Source organism: Drosophila sulfurigaster, chromosome 2R (assembly GCF_023558435.1).
Source record: "Drosophila sulfurigaster albostrigata strain 15112-1811.04 chromosome 2R, ASM2355843v2, whole genome shotgun sequence".
In the NCBI taxonomy this organism is placed as follows: domain Eukaryota; kingdom Metazoa; phylum Arthropoda; class Insecta; order Diptera; family Drosophilidae; genus Drosophila; species Drosophila sulfurigaster.
In genome coordinates, this window is record NC_084882.1 from 32940800 (window position 1) to 32957406 (window position 16607).

At 40.0% G+C, this 16607-nt stretch overlaps 3 protein-coding genes across 3 annotated transcripts in view; 1 reads left to right on the top strand and 2 right to left on the bottom strand.

Moving 5' to 3' along the window:
* Positions 1–8205, bottom strand: part of LOC133837275 (aminopeptidase N) — a 35175-nt gene extending 26970 nt beyond the window's left edge. The window contains 1 exon segment of the mRNA XM_062267972.1: positions 7887–8205. The gene's annotated coding sequence lies outside the window, so the exon portion shown is untranslated.
* A 3290-nt stretch (positions 8206–11495) lies between these two features.
* Positions 11496–13945, top strand: LOC133837293 (DNA-binding protein Ets97D). The gene is made up of 5 exons (XM_062267992.1): positions 11496–11642; positions 11756–11952; positions 12014–12246; positions 12279–12739; positions 12799–13945. The coding sequence occupies exons 1-5, from the start codon at positions 11582–11584 to the stop codon at positions 13230–13232; spliced, it is 1386 nt and encodes a 461-aa protein (XP_062123976.1). The 5' UTR covers positions 11496–11581; the 3' UTR covers positions 13233–13945.
* LOC133837284 (uncharacterized) overlaps positions 13875–16607 on the bottom strand; it is a 37401-nt gene continuing 34668 nt past the window's right edge. The window contains exon 3 of the mRNA XM_062267982.1: positions 13875–14999. Within this exon, the coding sequence (XP_062123966.1) occupies positions 14002–14999 (998 nt within the window). The 3' untranslated portion in view covers positions 13875–14001. The remainder of the gene's footprint in view (positions 15000–16607) is intronic.

The following is a 16607-nucleotide window of genomic DNA, read 5'->3' on the forward strand; positions in this document are numbered from 1 at the left end:
AAGCGTTTACTGCGAAAAGCTGCAAGGTTAAGTGCGCTTGGCAAGAACTGCATGAGAAATATACTTTAAACGTGTGACCAATTTATATTCAATATTTATTTTTTTTTAATATATAAATTTGAATGCTGCACGAGAGCACGCAGCAAATTCTCCAGTTGGCGGCCTTCGGTATTTAGCCAGATGTTTCTTGGAATTTAGTCGAAGGTAAAAACCGAAAATGTTCTCGCATTTCATATAAATTGAGTTTATTTGTAAATTTGAAATATATATTTTTATAAAGAAATTCTCTTTATATTAGTTGCAAGTTTATTTTTCTTTTCTTTCTTGTTTTCCGCTATTTTTATAGCTGATCTTGTGTTGTGTTATGTGCTATGTGTTGCTGCCATTGAGCATTATCAAAAGGCACGCTAAATCATCGTGAGCTGTGCCTCTTTTTATTGTGATATCAAAAAATAAGTATTTCTCGCCTTATAATATGTTTGTATCTATTTTGTTTGCTTTTGTAGTTGTTGTGTGTATTTATCGCAAAGGTTGACCAAATGACGCGTGCGTTCCAATTTTATGAAATCAGCCAAGTCAATTAAGGCGGCCCAAAGTCTTTTTGACAGTTTCTTGTCAGCTAATGGCGCTGACTGTTTGGCCCCCGCTCTTGATTTAATTTTCAGGTGACGCAAGCTGCTTGCTTGCTTTTCGATATCATTTCAAGGTTATATGTAGACCACAACTAAATCTCTTGTCGTGAGTTGCACTATCTATTCAGTATAAAAATACATTGCTTACTGCATTTTCAAAGTGTGCATAAGATAATGGAATATTATTCTTTCAGCAAGTAAGAAAACTGCAGTCGAGGGTCGAACGTCTGTGAGATACACGCTATACATTTTGAATAAAACTAAATCACTTCGGTGCTATTCTTAAAATATGCCAATAATATACCACAAAAATACTAAAATATACCGAAGATTATATTTGATATATTGATATAGCACTACATTAAAAATATACCATAGACTACAAAATATACCACATTGTCAGGCAAATCAGTCTAAAAATAAATCCATTTAATATACCGAAAAAATATTTCAAAATACCAAAGGCTGCATTTGGTATACTAGCATATACCATATACCATAGAGGTCAAAATATACCAAATTGTCAGCCAAATTAGTCTAAAAGTATACCGAACTAATATTTCGCAAAAGTACTAAAATATAGCGAAGGCCATATTTGGTATATCGTTGAAATACTACCTTCGAAATGTACCATAGAGGTGCAAATATACCGGACTGTGAACCAAAGCAGCTAAAATATACCTAATTAATATACCGAAAAAATACTGAAGAAATACCAAAAACTGCATTATATATATCGTTGAAGTACTACATTCGAAATATACCATAGAAGTCAAAATATACCAGACTGTAAGCCAAAGCAGCTAAGACCCAGTAGCTCTATCTCTTATAATCTCAGATATCTTACGGACATGGCTACATCTCTGATCAAGAATATATATATTTGTATATATACTTTTTGGGCTCGGAGATGACTCCTTTCTGCGTGTTACATACATTTCCTGCCGGTAGTGGAATGAAATATTGAGCATATATTTGCATAAATAGCTATCTGCTGATAAGCATCCAAGTCACAATCTTGCGCAAAATATTTAATCTTTAAAGTGGACAATCTAATAAATTGCCATGTCCGCAAAGATAAAGTTAGCTGGAAGCGTGTTGATGTCATATTCGCCCCGCTTCGGAGCGTGCAATAACCCACTTCCATAGGCATTTCCATGGTAAGTACGATACTCCCTCCTCCACTCGTATCTAGCCACCCAGAAGCAGCGAGCAGCTATCGCAAGCAATCTCCACACAAAAATGTTTCATTTTTTCTTTGCATTGCGTGACCAACTGGCGGCTACACCTTCAACTTCAACTGCAAGCCAACAACTGCAATTGTCATAGACCATATTATATATATGGTATATATTGTATATACTATCTTTATACTTTGCGCCGGAACACGCATAAAAATTTAACGCATGTTGCATGTTGTTTGTCATGTGCCGCTGCCCCTTTGACTTTGCTGATGAAGTTTCGCTGATATGACACTCTGAGAGAGGGGGAGGGGGACGTGGCAAGCATAGTTCGTTGTGGCATGTGAGGCATGTGCTTGCGGGAGCCGTCATCAGCTTTGTTTCGTTTCGCTTTAGGCAGGCGTGTCCGAAAAAGTGGGCGTCAAAGGGTCCCCCCTTTCTTCTTTACATTTAGTGTGTCAAGTCAAATTAGTTACGCTTTGCATTAGTGTGAGTGAGAGTGACAGTGAATGAGTGTGTGTGAGTTGCAGGTGGTTGTTGGTGTTGTTGCTATCCGAATAGAACTGTCATTGTCATTGTAAAACTGCTGCCTCATATTCACATATTTACCAGCACCCCATTCATTCATTCATTCAGTCGCTCACTCAACTAACTCATTCATTCATCTTCATTTGTGGCATGCATTTGCATTTGCCACATTCGCTTTGTTGTGTCATCTGTCAAATGCATCGTTGACTTCACTTTCATAGCTTTCGGGGTTGCCCTCGTCTTATCTCATGCTTATCTCAGCTTTGTCCGCTATCAATCACGATTGACTCGTGTGGACTCGCTTATGACACTCACACTTACACACACACACTCACACAGAGTCATAATTTTTGTTTTGCTAATTTTGGCACCTTTTGTGCAGTTGCTATTTCGGTTGATGTGCCAATTGTTCAGTCGCCTAATTGAATTTGCTGCCCGCCTGACTTGAATAAACAGTGCAAATCACAAATACACTCACTCACTCACTCACACACTCATCCACATTGCATCTATATATAATATTTGCAATTGTTTTTATCACCTATGCAGTGTGCTCTATATAGTCGTATATACTCTCGAATTTGAATATCAAAAAAAAAACACTCGCACATATTTACTTTGCGCTTAATGGCAAACAAAATGTGTGCGCTTGTGTTTTTGTTGTTTTTCTTTTTTCTGAAGAATTTTACGACGTGGTTGACCTTGGAGGTAGCAATATGCCGAATACCATTACAGTGGTCACTGCCTAATTATAACACTCAAAGAGCACGAATTTTCGAGAACTTGAAAGCGTTTATCCCTTCTTATTTATTGTGCATAATATTTTATTATTATCAAAGAATTTACATTTTCTGGCACTTAACATATTTCTCCCTTATTATTTATTGTGCATAATATTCTGTTTATGATTTTGTACATTATGAAAAATTAAATTTTGCCTGCAGAAACTTAAGATTTCTTTTCTGAAATTAACTTTTCGATTCCTTATATTTTTTAAAATTTTAGACTTTTATTCTTCACATGATTTTAACGAAATTACTACATTAAAATTTGTGATATTTTTCAAAATTATATGAAAATGATTTAATGCATTTAAATTTGTTCTAAAAATCTAGTGTTAGATTATTCATTATTTCAAGTTTAGAAATGTTTAACTATTATTTTTCGTAACCATTTTATTTTGTACATTCTTAAAATCCAAATATTTGGTCCTTGATCTTGGGATCTCTATTCTGCACTTTGAATTATTTCTTGGATTCTTATCTAACGTTGAAATATGTGTTAAATAATTAGTGCACAATTTTATCACTTTTTTCGATTAACACTTTTTATATGAAATTAGCATTTTCTAATTACATTTATTTCTATAATTCTGTTAAAATTGCCGTGATATTCTTCGCGTGTGCCCATTGTACTAATTTTATGCATATCGTGTTGTACCTTGAGGAGTTCTTTTTAATCTGTTATGTATTTCATAAGTATGCTGTTCTTTTTTATGTCCCCCAATCAAGCAATCCCTTTATGATCTGCGTGCTACACATCACAAAAAAAAAAACACGAATCGCTTTTTGCAGGGTATTTGTTGCTTACATTATTTTTTTTGAATTGTTAGTTAATTAAACGAACAGGCGGAAAATGCAGAATGTCAAATGTTTCAAAACAATTTCACCAAGCGCAAAGTCACAAACACACACACACACACAGCTGTGTATGTCTGTGTGTGTGTGGATTGCGTTTGTGTATTTGTGTTTGCCTCACATTGCACTTGAAATAGTTTTTGCTTTTGCACTCGTTAAAAGTTTGTTTGCTATTTCTGTTTGCTTTTGTTGCTATTGCAATATTAAATCATTGTTGTTGTTGTCTCGCTTGCTATTTGCCGTATGCTAAAGAGCATTTTTCATTATCATTGTGCTTATCAAATGACTCATTTGAAATATACTCTCAGCTGAGCAGCAACGCAACAGTTGGGAACTTGTTAGTTTTTCCGCTGCCGCTAAAGCTAACATAAGTAAACAATCAAGAGAAACAAACGCAGCCATAATGTATGAAATTGTGTAATAAAATTAATTTACAGCACCACGAGTCGAGAAGAAGAACATAAACTTGATTCAAGTGTGGGGAAATTTGAAAATTAAAAAGATGCTACGCGTAATTTAATGTTACAAGTTCTGACAACTAATATTCACTTCGAAATGCACATAAGTTTTTATGCGCTGCAATCAAATTGTATTACAGCATTTAACAACACCTTAAAAGGCTGCCAGGCAATTAACGTGGAAAGTTGAAAGCATTCAACCCCTCAAGCAAATTGTATGCCAAGCATTTAATAATACCTAAAAAGGGGCTGCGCGGCTTAAAAAGAGCATAGAATTTCAATCTTCCCAAGAATAGATCAAATTGTATGAATAGTATAACCATATTGTGTGTGTGACTCCCTATGGCTTCGCTGCCAACTATTATTATAATTATGTCAGTAAAAGGATACGTTTCTTCCACTTTCTCCCCTCCCCTTCGGACCCTTTTCAACCGCAATCACAAAGGTAACAGCAAAAGAGCGAAACCGCAAAAAATGGGAAACCACAAAACGTTTGCAATCAACTGTAATACAAATCGCAGTAAAAAACGAGTAAGAATTACTACTATCGAGTGTGATCGACTGTGAGATACCCGTTACCCATTTTCAATAAAAGACAGCGTGACTTTTATTTCGAGTATACCAAATTAACCCTTTCGTATATTCCCACTTCCCAAGATCGTCTTTAGATGGGCAAAATTTAAAACACCAATATTCGCTGTCCATATTGTTTTTTGCCTTCGTTCTTGGTTTTTCTAATTCCGGAAAGTCCATTAATTATGTTTGTTGCGTTTGCTGTTATCGCTTGAAGTTGAAAAAAGTCCATTTCGGCCCAAATAATAATTTCTCCGAAAAACGCGTCATCAAAAAATGTGTTATAATATTTTACGAAATTTGTTAATAAAAAAACAGAAGCCAAAAAAACATATCGTTAGCTTTTAATTGCGATTTTCCCTAAGGAACGCAAAATTAATTAATCGAAACAAAATTACTATCGTGTTGCTAATATGTAGTCACAATAATGTAAAACACAACACCCATACCAAAAAAAAACTTTTAGTAAGCTTTTTATCCATGCGGGTCTCTAGGAATCTCAATTTGTGTAAAAGCAAATATTTTTCCAGAATAAACATTTACTCTTAAAAGATAAGAAATCCAAAATGAAAATTAAAAACGAAAAACAAAAATGAGCACTAAAAGTTTTATATACTGAACAGATAAAAATATACCGAAAAATTAGACTCTAGGCAGTTAATATACTAACAATACAAAATTATACCGAAGGGTATATTTGGTATATCCTTCTGCCTGTAACATACATTTGTTTAAACTTATAATACCCTTCTATTCTAAGGGAAACGGGTATAAAAAGGGCTGGGCCCCTAGAAAAAGCGAGTGTGTATGCAATTATGCAAATGCCAAAAAAGGTGCTAAGCAAAAAGACAAAAGAGAGAGAGAGAGAGGCAGAGAAAGGGGAAGATAACGAGGGAAAGGTAGCGAAACAGGCAATAAAAATTGAAGCCCGATCGATTAACAAAATAAAAGAGAGCAATTAAACTAAAATAAATTGAAAACACGCGCCAGCGGTTGTGCTTCCTTTTAATGTGGAATCGATACCTCCTGGAGGGGTTGAACGTGCAGCACCGAGGATTGTGGCACACACTCAACCCCGAATGGGAACACGATATGGCTTTTTGCTTTGCTACCTTTTTTCCTGTGCTAAAATTTGAGAGTCAGTTGCCCAAAAGCAAAATCAAACAGTAAGATAAGCAGGCAAACAGACGGACGGACAGACAGACGGACGGATAGAGAGACGTATGGACATTACAATGGCTGGCGGATGAAACGCGCCTACGACCCTCTTCTAAGTAGTTTTTTTGTCGAGTGTGGGCAGCGAGATTCACGTAGTATTTCGATCACATATTTGGCATACACTCCACACACTCGCACACACACACACTCATCCGTTGTTTGCCCTTATCTGCGTATTTCTATCAAATTACAATCTAGTTGCAAATGCTGCTCCTCTATATTCTGTAATCTGATAAGTAAAACCCGACAAAATCGCTCTACTGTTAAATTATGTGTCGAGTGTTGTTTGCATAATTTATATATAAAAATAGCAGTTGATTGTCGCATCATCGATGCGTAGCACAGCGCAGAGCAGCAATTAAACGACTATCAAAATACCCTATGCAATTAATTTAAATTGTTTAGGCACAACTTAAATATTATAGCATATTTGCGAGCGTTGTTGCATGCAACAATGCCACAAAAGCGCGAAGGCAACCAAGACGGCAGAGACAACGACCCACTTACAACGAGACCTGAGGTAATCGTTCGTCACATGTATGAGAATGTATGTAATTACGTATACGCCCCGTCTGTGGGCGGCCTACGCGTTTTGCCGGCCAACTTAACAAGTGGTCCCCAAGCGAGAGAGCGCCACGAAATGCAGCAGCAGCAGCAGCAAGAGAGCGAGCAAGTTAACTGGCCACCCACACGTGCCACAAAGTTGCCACACTTGCCACAGCGGGGTGCCGGCTGCAAAAGGCCTACACCCTAAGCAACACACACACGCACTTGCCTCGTTTTCATTGAAATGGAAAACACACAGTTCGGGGCAAACGTTGCATGACTAAATGTTGCCGAATCAATGCAAGGACACAATGTTGCCAGCTTGAACTTTTCAACAACAGCTGTTCTCAGTCGCTTGAACTTTTGAACCTCCACCTGACGCAGCAGCAGCAAGTGTGGCGTCCTTGGGTTTAGCTGCAGCTGCCCTCCCCAACCCCCCGGCAAGTTGCAGCCAGCGAAGGACATGTTCTCTGTGTTGTTGCTTGCCGGGTGCAGCACTGCGCATATATGTGAAAATCAATAAGTTCAACCCAGAATAGGGAATCGAGGTCTTTGAAATCTTCCACTCCAAATGCGATTGCCAAACTCACCTAACAAAAAAAACAACCGAATTCCACTTGTATCGAATTGTTTTGAATTTTCATGTGTTCTTTACGCTTAACAACAGCAACAACAAGAAGAGACACAATATGGAAATTATGTTGAAACACAGCTTACAACAAAAACAATAACAGTTCGATTTTTAATGACTGCGTGCGCTTCGATTTTGATTTGGATTTTGATTAGCGTTCCAGACAACAAAAACAACAACAGCAAAATATTGAAATTTACAAATGCGAATGGATTGAAACAAAGATTGATGTTTTTGTTGTTGTATTGTTTGGCCTTACATGCAATGTTAAACATTTCTGTCGAGAGTTGATTTCTGAGCTGATTTTACTTGCACGATTTGTCTTTTTAGCTGCCGCTTTCAGAGCGTTTATTACCTGTTTTGCATATGAAAGAAATTCGAGCTAAATACAATTTTGCTTGGATACTTCTAGTCTATTTCATATTCTATTAAATGGCTTAAACACTATGAGAAAACAACAAATAAGCAGAACGCCCACTCACATATCAGCATATCTCCCACACACACACGCACTGCGATAACACTAATAACAATAATAACAATAAATAAGATTTTGTTGTGTTATTTTTTTTTGGGAACTTTCGTACTTAGACTTGGTCGACAAACACACAAAAAACGTTAAAACACTATTTGTATGTTTTATTGTTGTATTTCTTTTCCGATTTTAAATTTGTGTTGTTGTTGTTATATTTTTTTTTGTTTCTCGCCCAGCGGCTAAAACGAGACAACGTTGCGCTCGACTCGACAACCAACACACCGACAACCTTCGCGTTTCAGTTGCGACAACAGACTGATTTTTCGATGAGAGCGACCAACGAAGCGACGCAAAGCGACGCGACGCAGCTCAACGCGCGAGTTGCCGACGCGAGTGAGCAATAACAAACAAGAGCAGCAGCAGCAACAGCAGCAGCAGCAACCATCAGCAGCAGCAACCAGCAACAGCAGCGACTGCAAAACGCCGGCAGCAGCAAATGCTTCTACTCTTGATAAGAATCGTTTAATGAAATCAATTGCATCTAAGTAGCAATCAATTAAGTAATGTGAGTAAACAAACATTTATATTTAATCATCAATTACTTAATTCTAATGAATTGCTCAATTTTGCATATGAATGAGTTAAATATTTGAACACAAATGCAATCGCAAGCGCTAAATTTAAAGATAACCTGAAATAATCCAACGACAACTTTTTTTTTTTTTGCATGCTTCAAGCTAACAATGAGCGATAGATGGCGCTAGCAGCACATTCCGGTTCATCGATGTTTTCTTTGCTGTTGCTTGATTAACTTTTGCATTTATTATGCGATTGTAATGAAATTTTCAAGGTTGATAGGGCATATGTAAAGCATACTACTTGATTGAAAATTAGTTTAAGTACACACATCTAAATACCAAATTCGATTACACGACTTGAGCGACAACTTTTCAAGGGCAAAAAATGTTAGAGCTCCAAATTTGAAGACTTTTCAATTACATACTTTAGTTACATTAGAAGTAGACAATTGAATTTATCAAACTTATAAATAGCATTTCCTGCTGAAATTGTTTAAACTGATGATGCCAACTTTCAAACATGACTCAAATGCAAACCAAAAAAAAACGAAGAAAAAATAAATTAAATTTGAAACTTGGTGAGTCGCTTAATACCCAAAGTCTGTCACCGGCAACAGCTGTGAATCATATTCGAAATGCTTTCGAATGTGTGTTGTTAAAATATTCGTTATTTATTTAATAGATTTACGGCTCAAGCGAACAAAATCGAATGTTCTTTATGGACACTTGAAAGAGTTCTATCTATCGGAAGCTCATCGACGTCGCAAAAGTGGCTAATAAAACATTCAAAAGCACACGGAGCACGAGCCAAGGAAGTCCTGTCAAGGTTGCAGGCGTAGTCCAAAAAACTGAAAACGAAACTAAAACTGGATAATTTATGAGTTGACCCAGTTGAGTTGACGGCGCACCAATGAAAAATTCAGAGAGAGAGCAACCAATTAATTAATAAAAATTATGAAACGAAAAACTGAAAAACGGAAATGAAAATAGGAAAACGCGAAAACGTGAAAACTACTTGAGTTATGCTCGAAAGGAACGCAGCTTCGGCGCGCCTTTGAAATGTCCTTGCAATTGTTGATGACGACGACCCAAATAGCGGCAAAGCGAGCGGCAGAAGGCAAGGCTAACAATTCCTAAAATGCAAATATAGTTGCCACTTGTTCCAGTTTCGGGACTCGAACGTTATGTTGTGTACACTCGCTCATCCATGTGGGAGTTGGCCTATTGATTTAATTTCTCTTTTCTGGTAGCTTGGCTAGTTCAGTTCTCTAGTGACGCAATGGTCGCTGGCGAGTTGAATGCGCTGTGTGTGTCGCCGTGGCGTCCAATAATCCTGAGGCGCCTCCAAGGGGTTGTTTGTGCCACACACACATACAGATAGACGAATGTTGGTTCCGTGCCGGCGCCACAATGACTGCGCATAATTTTGTTTTATGGTTTTATTCTTTTTTGTTGTTGCTTCTTCATTCCCCCGCGAATTATTTTGGGAATGTTGTTGGCTTAGGCCGCATAATACAAGTACATATCAATATTTTGGGCGAAAAGTTTAGGCTCAGTTTCTCCTCAAACTGCAGCTGTCTGAGCCACGGCATGACCTAGACACTTTGTGCTAGTTAAATGTCTATTTGATGTTTGTCTTGCCGATTGTGATCAGTATCAACTTACGTCGGAGTGAAGGTCACAACTATGCAGACCGGATGAAGGAGTGCAGCTGATCTGAATAGTCAGTTTTTCTTACCCAAAAAAGTGACTAAAACTTATTGTTTGTGGTTACACACTTCTCTATCTCTGTTGACAATGAGTCAAGTTCCATAGATAGAGCCAGAGTCAGAGGCTGAAGTCAGCATTTTGGTCTGCATCACTTACCAAGAGCAAGGGGAGAAATTCGCACACAAAATGGCGCATTTGGTAAACATTGATGGCAATGCTCATTAAGAGTGAAGTTTTGCAAATACCCAAACATCAAAAGCGATTCTCGCAACTGTGTCAACAATGAGGTAATGAATGTTATTCGCACACGCTTCACTTGCACTCCAGACGGGGATGGGAAGATGGGAATGGGGGGACAACATGGAAAATCGTTTGTTTCAACAAGTGCGCTTTGCACTTGAAGTGTCGACAAATTGGTTTACTGTGTTTTACACCCTGTTTCCCTCGCCTGATAAGACAATTGGCAGTCATTGTGCCTCAACTGACACACTGACTGAATGAGAAGTGTGCAGAAGTATGTGTACTATATGTACTTCTCTGGCATTTTATCAATCTCTGCTCCACTTACAAAACACCAATCCATCGTTGGCCATGCACTTCCTCAATGCGCTGTTAGACAAACATTGCCAATTGTCTCATTGGCTCATTGTCTCCACCCCGTTTGGAGCGTGCCACTCGATTCAAAGTGGGCGTTACGAGTGCCATTTGTTAGTGTGTTTATCAATGAATATGCCAAGCATTTAATTAATTTCAACAGCACTCCGATGAGTGCATAGATTGCTAGTTTTTGTGAATCACTTCCCCTGCCAGTGACAATTTGGTCAGCAGTCAGACAAGATCATAAATTTCCTTATTAGCTGCTGCGTGAGCATCATCATCATTGTCGACAATTAAAGCTGATCAAACGAAATTTCCATATTGTTTTTTGATAGCTGCTTTTTGATTGTTTCTCATTGTCGTTGCCAAATTGAAATGTTATTTCTAACATTCCAAGAAGCACATAAATAAGTAGAATGTTATTTTTATTAGTTATGCGAAATGCAAAAATAACAATGACATTCTTTCGTTTCGTTCATGCTTAAGCTATAAAATTAACATACAATTTATTTCTAAGTATTATCTTATAATGAAACTTATATAAACAATTTGATTTTATTAATATTAGGTACCATTTAAACTAAGTTTTGTGAATGTATTTCTTTGTATTTAAATTCAAATGCGCAACCGCCAAACTCTGCTACCGCTACAAAGCTGAATGCTATAACACATCAAGTTGGCAGCACTGCTTCATGCAATGTACTAAAAAAATACCAAACGCTACATTGCAGTGCTAGAATCTGGACACATTCTGATTGTTTGGCAAATAAGACGCACGGAATTTGTTAAAATCGCTGTAAATTGTAAACAATTAATTATGGAAGGCAACCACGACCTGTCCGATGAGTTAATACGGCGCCTAAGCTCAGGTGGTCTCGGTAAGTGACGAAAACCACGTGCAAGCTGCAGCGAGCAACAGTTGCCCAGAGTTTGTGCCTTGGAAGTCTCATTGTGAACAGTGAGAGCTAAAAGTTTGCTTACACATTTACAGAAGAAGTGATGGCAAGTGAAATCTTTGAGGAAACAAACATCTATGAGGATGGGAATGATGTGGAAAACGAACCCGACGACATTATCATTGTGCACATGGACATCCGGGAACCGTTGAGCACGCTGAAAAAGCTGGTGGAGCAAAAGATTGGCGTGGAGTTGCATTACTACACATTCTGCCTGCAGGATGCACAGGAGGTAAACGCAAAAATAGCAATAGAATAGCATCATCATAGTAAGCTAATTGCCTTATTTACAGCTAGAGCCGCACAAAAATCTGGTCGATCAATGCGTCAAGGGCGAGGGATTGGTTCAGATCAATGTACAAATCCAAACGATACGCAAGAAGATCAATATTGCGGACGTGCTGAAGCCCACAGAAGCAGCGCTGGCCACGCTAGCCATCGAGGAAGCTTCACAACCGCATCTGCAGGACAGCGACAAGAGCTCGACAAGCGATAGTCCAAGCAAAGCTTCCAAAAAAAACAAAAGATCAAGGAGGAAGTGGCTGAGGTAGAAGTTACAGATGACGATAAGGATGCGGATGGCGAGGTGACGAAGCCGGTGCTCAACTGGGTGCTCGATAGCAAATTCAAGCGTGAGCAAATACGCCTCAAAATACCCGAAGCAGTCAGTGAATGGTCGCAGGCACATGTTGCTCATTGGTTGGAATGGGCTATTAAGGAATTTGAGCTGCGTGATCTTAACGTGGATGCGTGGTATATTAATGGACAAGCGTTATGTGCCATGACGCACGAGGAGTTCAGTCGCAAGCTGCCGCGTGATCCGGGTAATGTGTTCTGGACACATTTACAGCTGCTCAAGGAGTGCAACTTTGTTTCTGTGGTGCACAAGCAGGCGGAGGAATTGCGCAAACCCAAGCAAGCGAAACCAGCGGGCACAATGTCAGCGACAACGACGAGCACAGGAGGCCTGGAGCAGCGTATTATGCGTAAATCATATCAGAGTGTTAAAAGCAATGACTGTAAGAAGGCACAACTTGTTTAATGTGTTCTGTTTTAAGCGTAAACTTTCTTTCCCTAGCCTCGGAGAGTTCGCCGGCACCGCAGAGTCCCAGTCATCACAACAGCATTGGTTCGGGGAACAATGGCCAGGTGCAGCTGTGGCAATTTCTGCTCGAAATACTCACGGACAGCGAGCACACGGACATCATTGAATGGGTGGGCACCGATGGCGAGTTCAAGCTGAGCGATCCGGATCGTGTGGCACGCCTTTGGGGCGAGAAGAAGAACAAACCCGCCATGAACTATGAGAAGTTGTCGCGTGCGTTGCGTTACTATTACGATGGCGACATGATATCCAAGGTGTCGGGCAAGCGGTTTGCCTACAAGTTCGACTGTGATCTAAAGCTGCTAATTGGCTACGATGCCTGCGAGTTGTCACGCTTGGTGAACGAGCGCAAATGGACAGATCATCTGCAGACGACACGCAAGGAGGCCAGCAATGAGGCAACATGACCTGACGACGATGACGACATCGACATCAAGAAGCAGGATCCCAGCATTCTATGGAAATACGAAGCGCCTTAGCGACAGCTGAAACTGTTGTTAGTTATTAGTGTAGATCAATAAGACATTTGTAGAGTTTCGACTTAAGCACAACATATTTTTTATTGTTCATATAATGTACTACTATGGTATATATATGTGTGTGTGTGTTGTATTCATATTCACTAAGCATTATAATCTCTATAAATATCATATACATATGGTAGGTACTATAAGTTATGATAAGACATATTCATTAGCTCCTAGCTCTCGATACATATATGTAATTTGTTCATTGTTTACATCGTTACATGATTTTGTTGGCGATTTTTTGTAAAATCCATAAAAAAAATTCAATTCATTTCACGCGATATTCATAAACTCTCTTTCTGTGATTTTACTTGACTAGTTCGCTCTCTAGGCTAGACACTACTAACTAACTAACTAATTTTAGTTATAGTTATACAAGTGTACTAAACTAAACTAAACGTTAACATTTAGCGACTCGTTATCTAAATGTGCGTCTCAGTTTTCATTTCATGATGATGATGGCCTGACGGAATGTGGTCAACTTTGTGTGTGTTTCGCTGATCAGATCGCTGCACATTTGTGTTGTTGTGTAGCGACGACAGCTGCGTTTTTTGTGCTAGGATTAATACTTCGGATTAAAGTTAAGATTAACACATGTGTTTAAAATTGTATGTATGTATGTATAGATTATGTTATAAGCGGCCAACTATTATAGCTCAGTCGTAATCTCGTCCTGCGGTCGAAAGCCCAGCTTATAGAACTCATCCTCCAGCCACAGCGAACTGGCATTGAGATCCGATATGAGATTGCCGCTCTTCAGCGTATTGAAGCTGCTGCCAAACGGATCCGAGGCACGCGGCTCCTCAAACTCATGCAGACTGATGAGCGAACCAAACAGATGCAGCTTCTGCTGTGCCGACGCACTGCTGCTGCGATCCCCGGGCAACAGATCGCCGCCCAGTTGATTGCTCTGCGCATTCGCCGCCTGCTGTTGATGCTGCTGCTGCTGGCGATAGATGCTGTGACTGGGATGCTTCTTATTGGGCGCTGCATAGAGCACCTCCTGGCCACCAGCTGTATGCGAGGCCTGGAAGAAGTCAATCAGGTGACCCACTTGCGGCTTATACCGCTCCAGCGCCTGCTCCGACCACGCATATAGACGCGCCCAATCATGTGGCGGCGTGGGAATCAATTCTATTGGCCTATTGAGCAGTATCAGCAGCTTGGCCAGATCCCGCACAATGGGACGATACGAATTGGCCGCAGCCACTTCGCCCGATAAATACAGCTTGCGAATTTGGCGACGTGTGTCGTTGAGCATGGCGAGGAAATACTCCGCATTGGGACGCATTTCGTTGAGTTGACGCATGAAATCCGCCCGATCCATGGAGTTCTCATTGATGAGCTTCTGCTTGACGGACTTGCGGCGACGCTTGCGACGCACCAACATCACGGCCACGGCGAGCAGTGACAGACAAACGAGGAAGCCACCTAGAAGTCCAGCCAGCGCTGCCATCAGCGGACCCGAGTAACCTGTGGGCACACAGACGCGACCCATGAACTCGGTGTGGGCAGACCATTGCTCCAGATAGCCGGCGGGACATTGGTCCACACACTGGCGTGTGTCGGTGACCAGGTACGTGGGGCACTTGATGCATCCCGCCTTGTTGCAGCGCACACAGTGCGAGCTCGTAGTCGCCGGGCAGCCTGAAAGCAGACGGAGAAAGAGAGAGGAGAAAGGTTTTATTTAATGTGTGTAATCAACAATTGAGGGGGTTCTGTCAATTAGCGCTAGTTGAATCATCATAATTGTCCAGCATTTGCATGCAGACAGAGTTCTAAGCAACATTAATGAATGGCCGCAAATTAAGTCGTCGTCATGCGCCGAGAATTAGCACTAAACAGGCAATTACACTATACAGCAGACTAAAGGTAGCACACATAAAAAGATAATAACTAAAACTAAGAACTAAATAACAATGAAGTTTGTTTATTTACTTTACATATTTATATTAATTTTATGGCTATCGAAATTGTTTATAATGCGCAGACGAAGCCAATTTCGACGCCATAAATTAATCAATTAGGCGAGTTGGCATAAGCAAAAGCATCCGTCTGTCTGTCTGTCCGTTTGTTTGAACTCGTATCTTTCAGATACCACAAAAGCTACAGCTTTGAAATTCAATGACAACACTCTGCTAGATGCGACGTATTTGAAGTTTATTTTATAAACCCATAACAAAGTTCAGCTCGATGTTGTGGCTATAGAACCTTGTTGGTCAGTGTTATGCTTAGAGCATTAAGTGCTACGCCTTTTTTCAGCTTAACTGGGCTTTGTAACTGGCCAGTTTTCAAGGTAAAACCAACAACACAAACCTATTTAGCTTTTGGTTTAAGCAAACACAGTGACAACAACGACAGCGACAACGGCGACAACATTAACATATGAAGAAGATATGAAGTGTTGGGCAAACAAAAGCGGGGAAAAGAGTTGGAGACAGATGCTACATATTCTAGGAAGAGACTAGCGCAGCGACGTTGGGGCAGTGGGAAAGTTCAACATGAATCGTTCAGTCGTCCGTCGTCTTCGTGTGTTATTTGTCGCGCAACATCAAAAGCTTTTTTGGAGTCGCCAACTGACAACAACTGCAGCAACGCAATGCGACGACTCCCAAGCAGCTCGATCAGCAGCTGCCCCATTTATCTTGGCCAGGAAAGCAGACTCTGCATTGCACGTACAATATGTGAACGTGGTCTTGGTTTTAGCCTGTCTCATTGCCATTGCCATGCATTGGGCGTTCGTTCGGTTTCAGTTTCAGTTGCAGTTGAAGTCAATGTTGAAGTTGAAGTTGCTTTTGCCTCCTCCTCAGCATCGAAATCATCATCAATGGCATTAACTTGTTTAAGCGCTAATCAGACACAACCCCCAAAGCAACATTGTTGCATTGCCTTCGTCTTTGCTTTTGCCTTGACCATGACCAATTCCCAAGCAGCCAACTGAGTTGAGTCTCTGGCAAATAATCAGTCGTAATCGTAACTCGTAATTGATATTATTGTCTGCTGCTCCTTTTCGCCGTCTGTCTGTGGATGTGTCCCAAGTGGGTTTGGTTCTCTCTCTCTCGCTGGGCGTGCAGTTGATCAACGATAATTGGTTATTAAATGGAAGATTGCTTTCAGCGACTCCTTTCAGCTGAATTGCATTTCAAATTGCTCTCGATGTGGCATGCATGCATAACAAATGCGCTACAATTGATTTGTTATACTTGCCACATAATTGCCATCGATCTTCTCTCTAGATATATCAAAATTCAATTA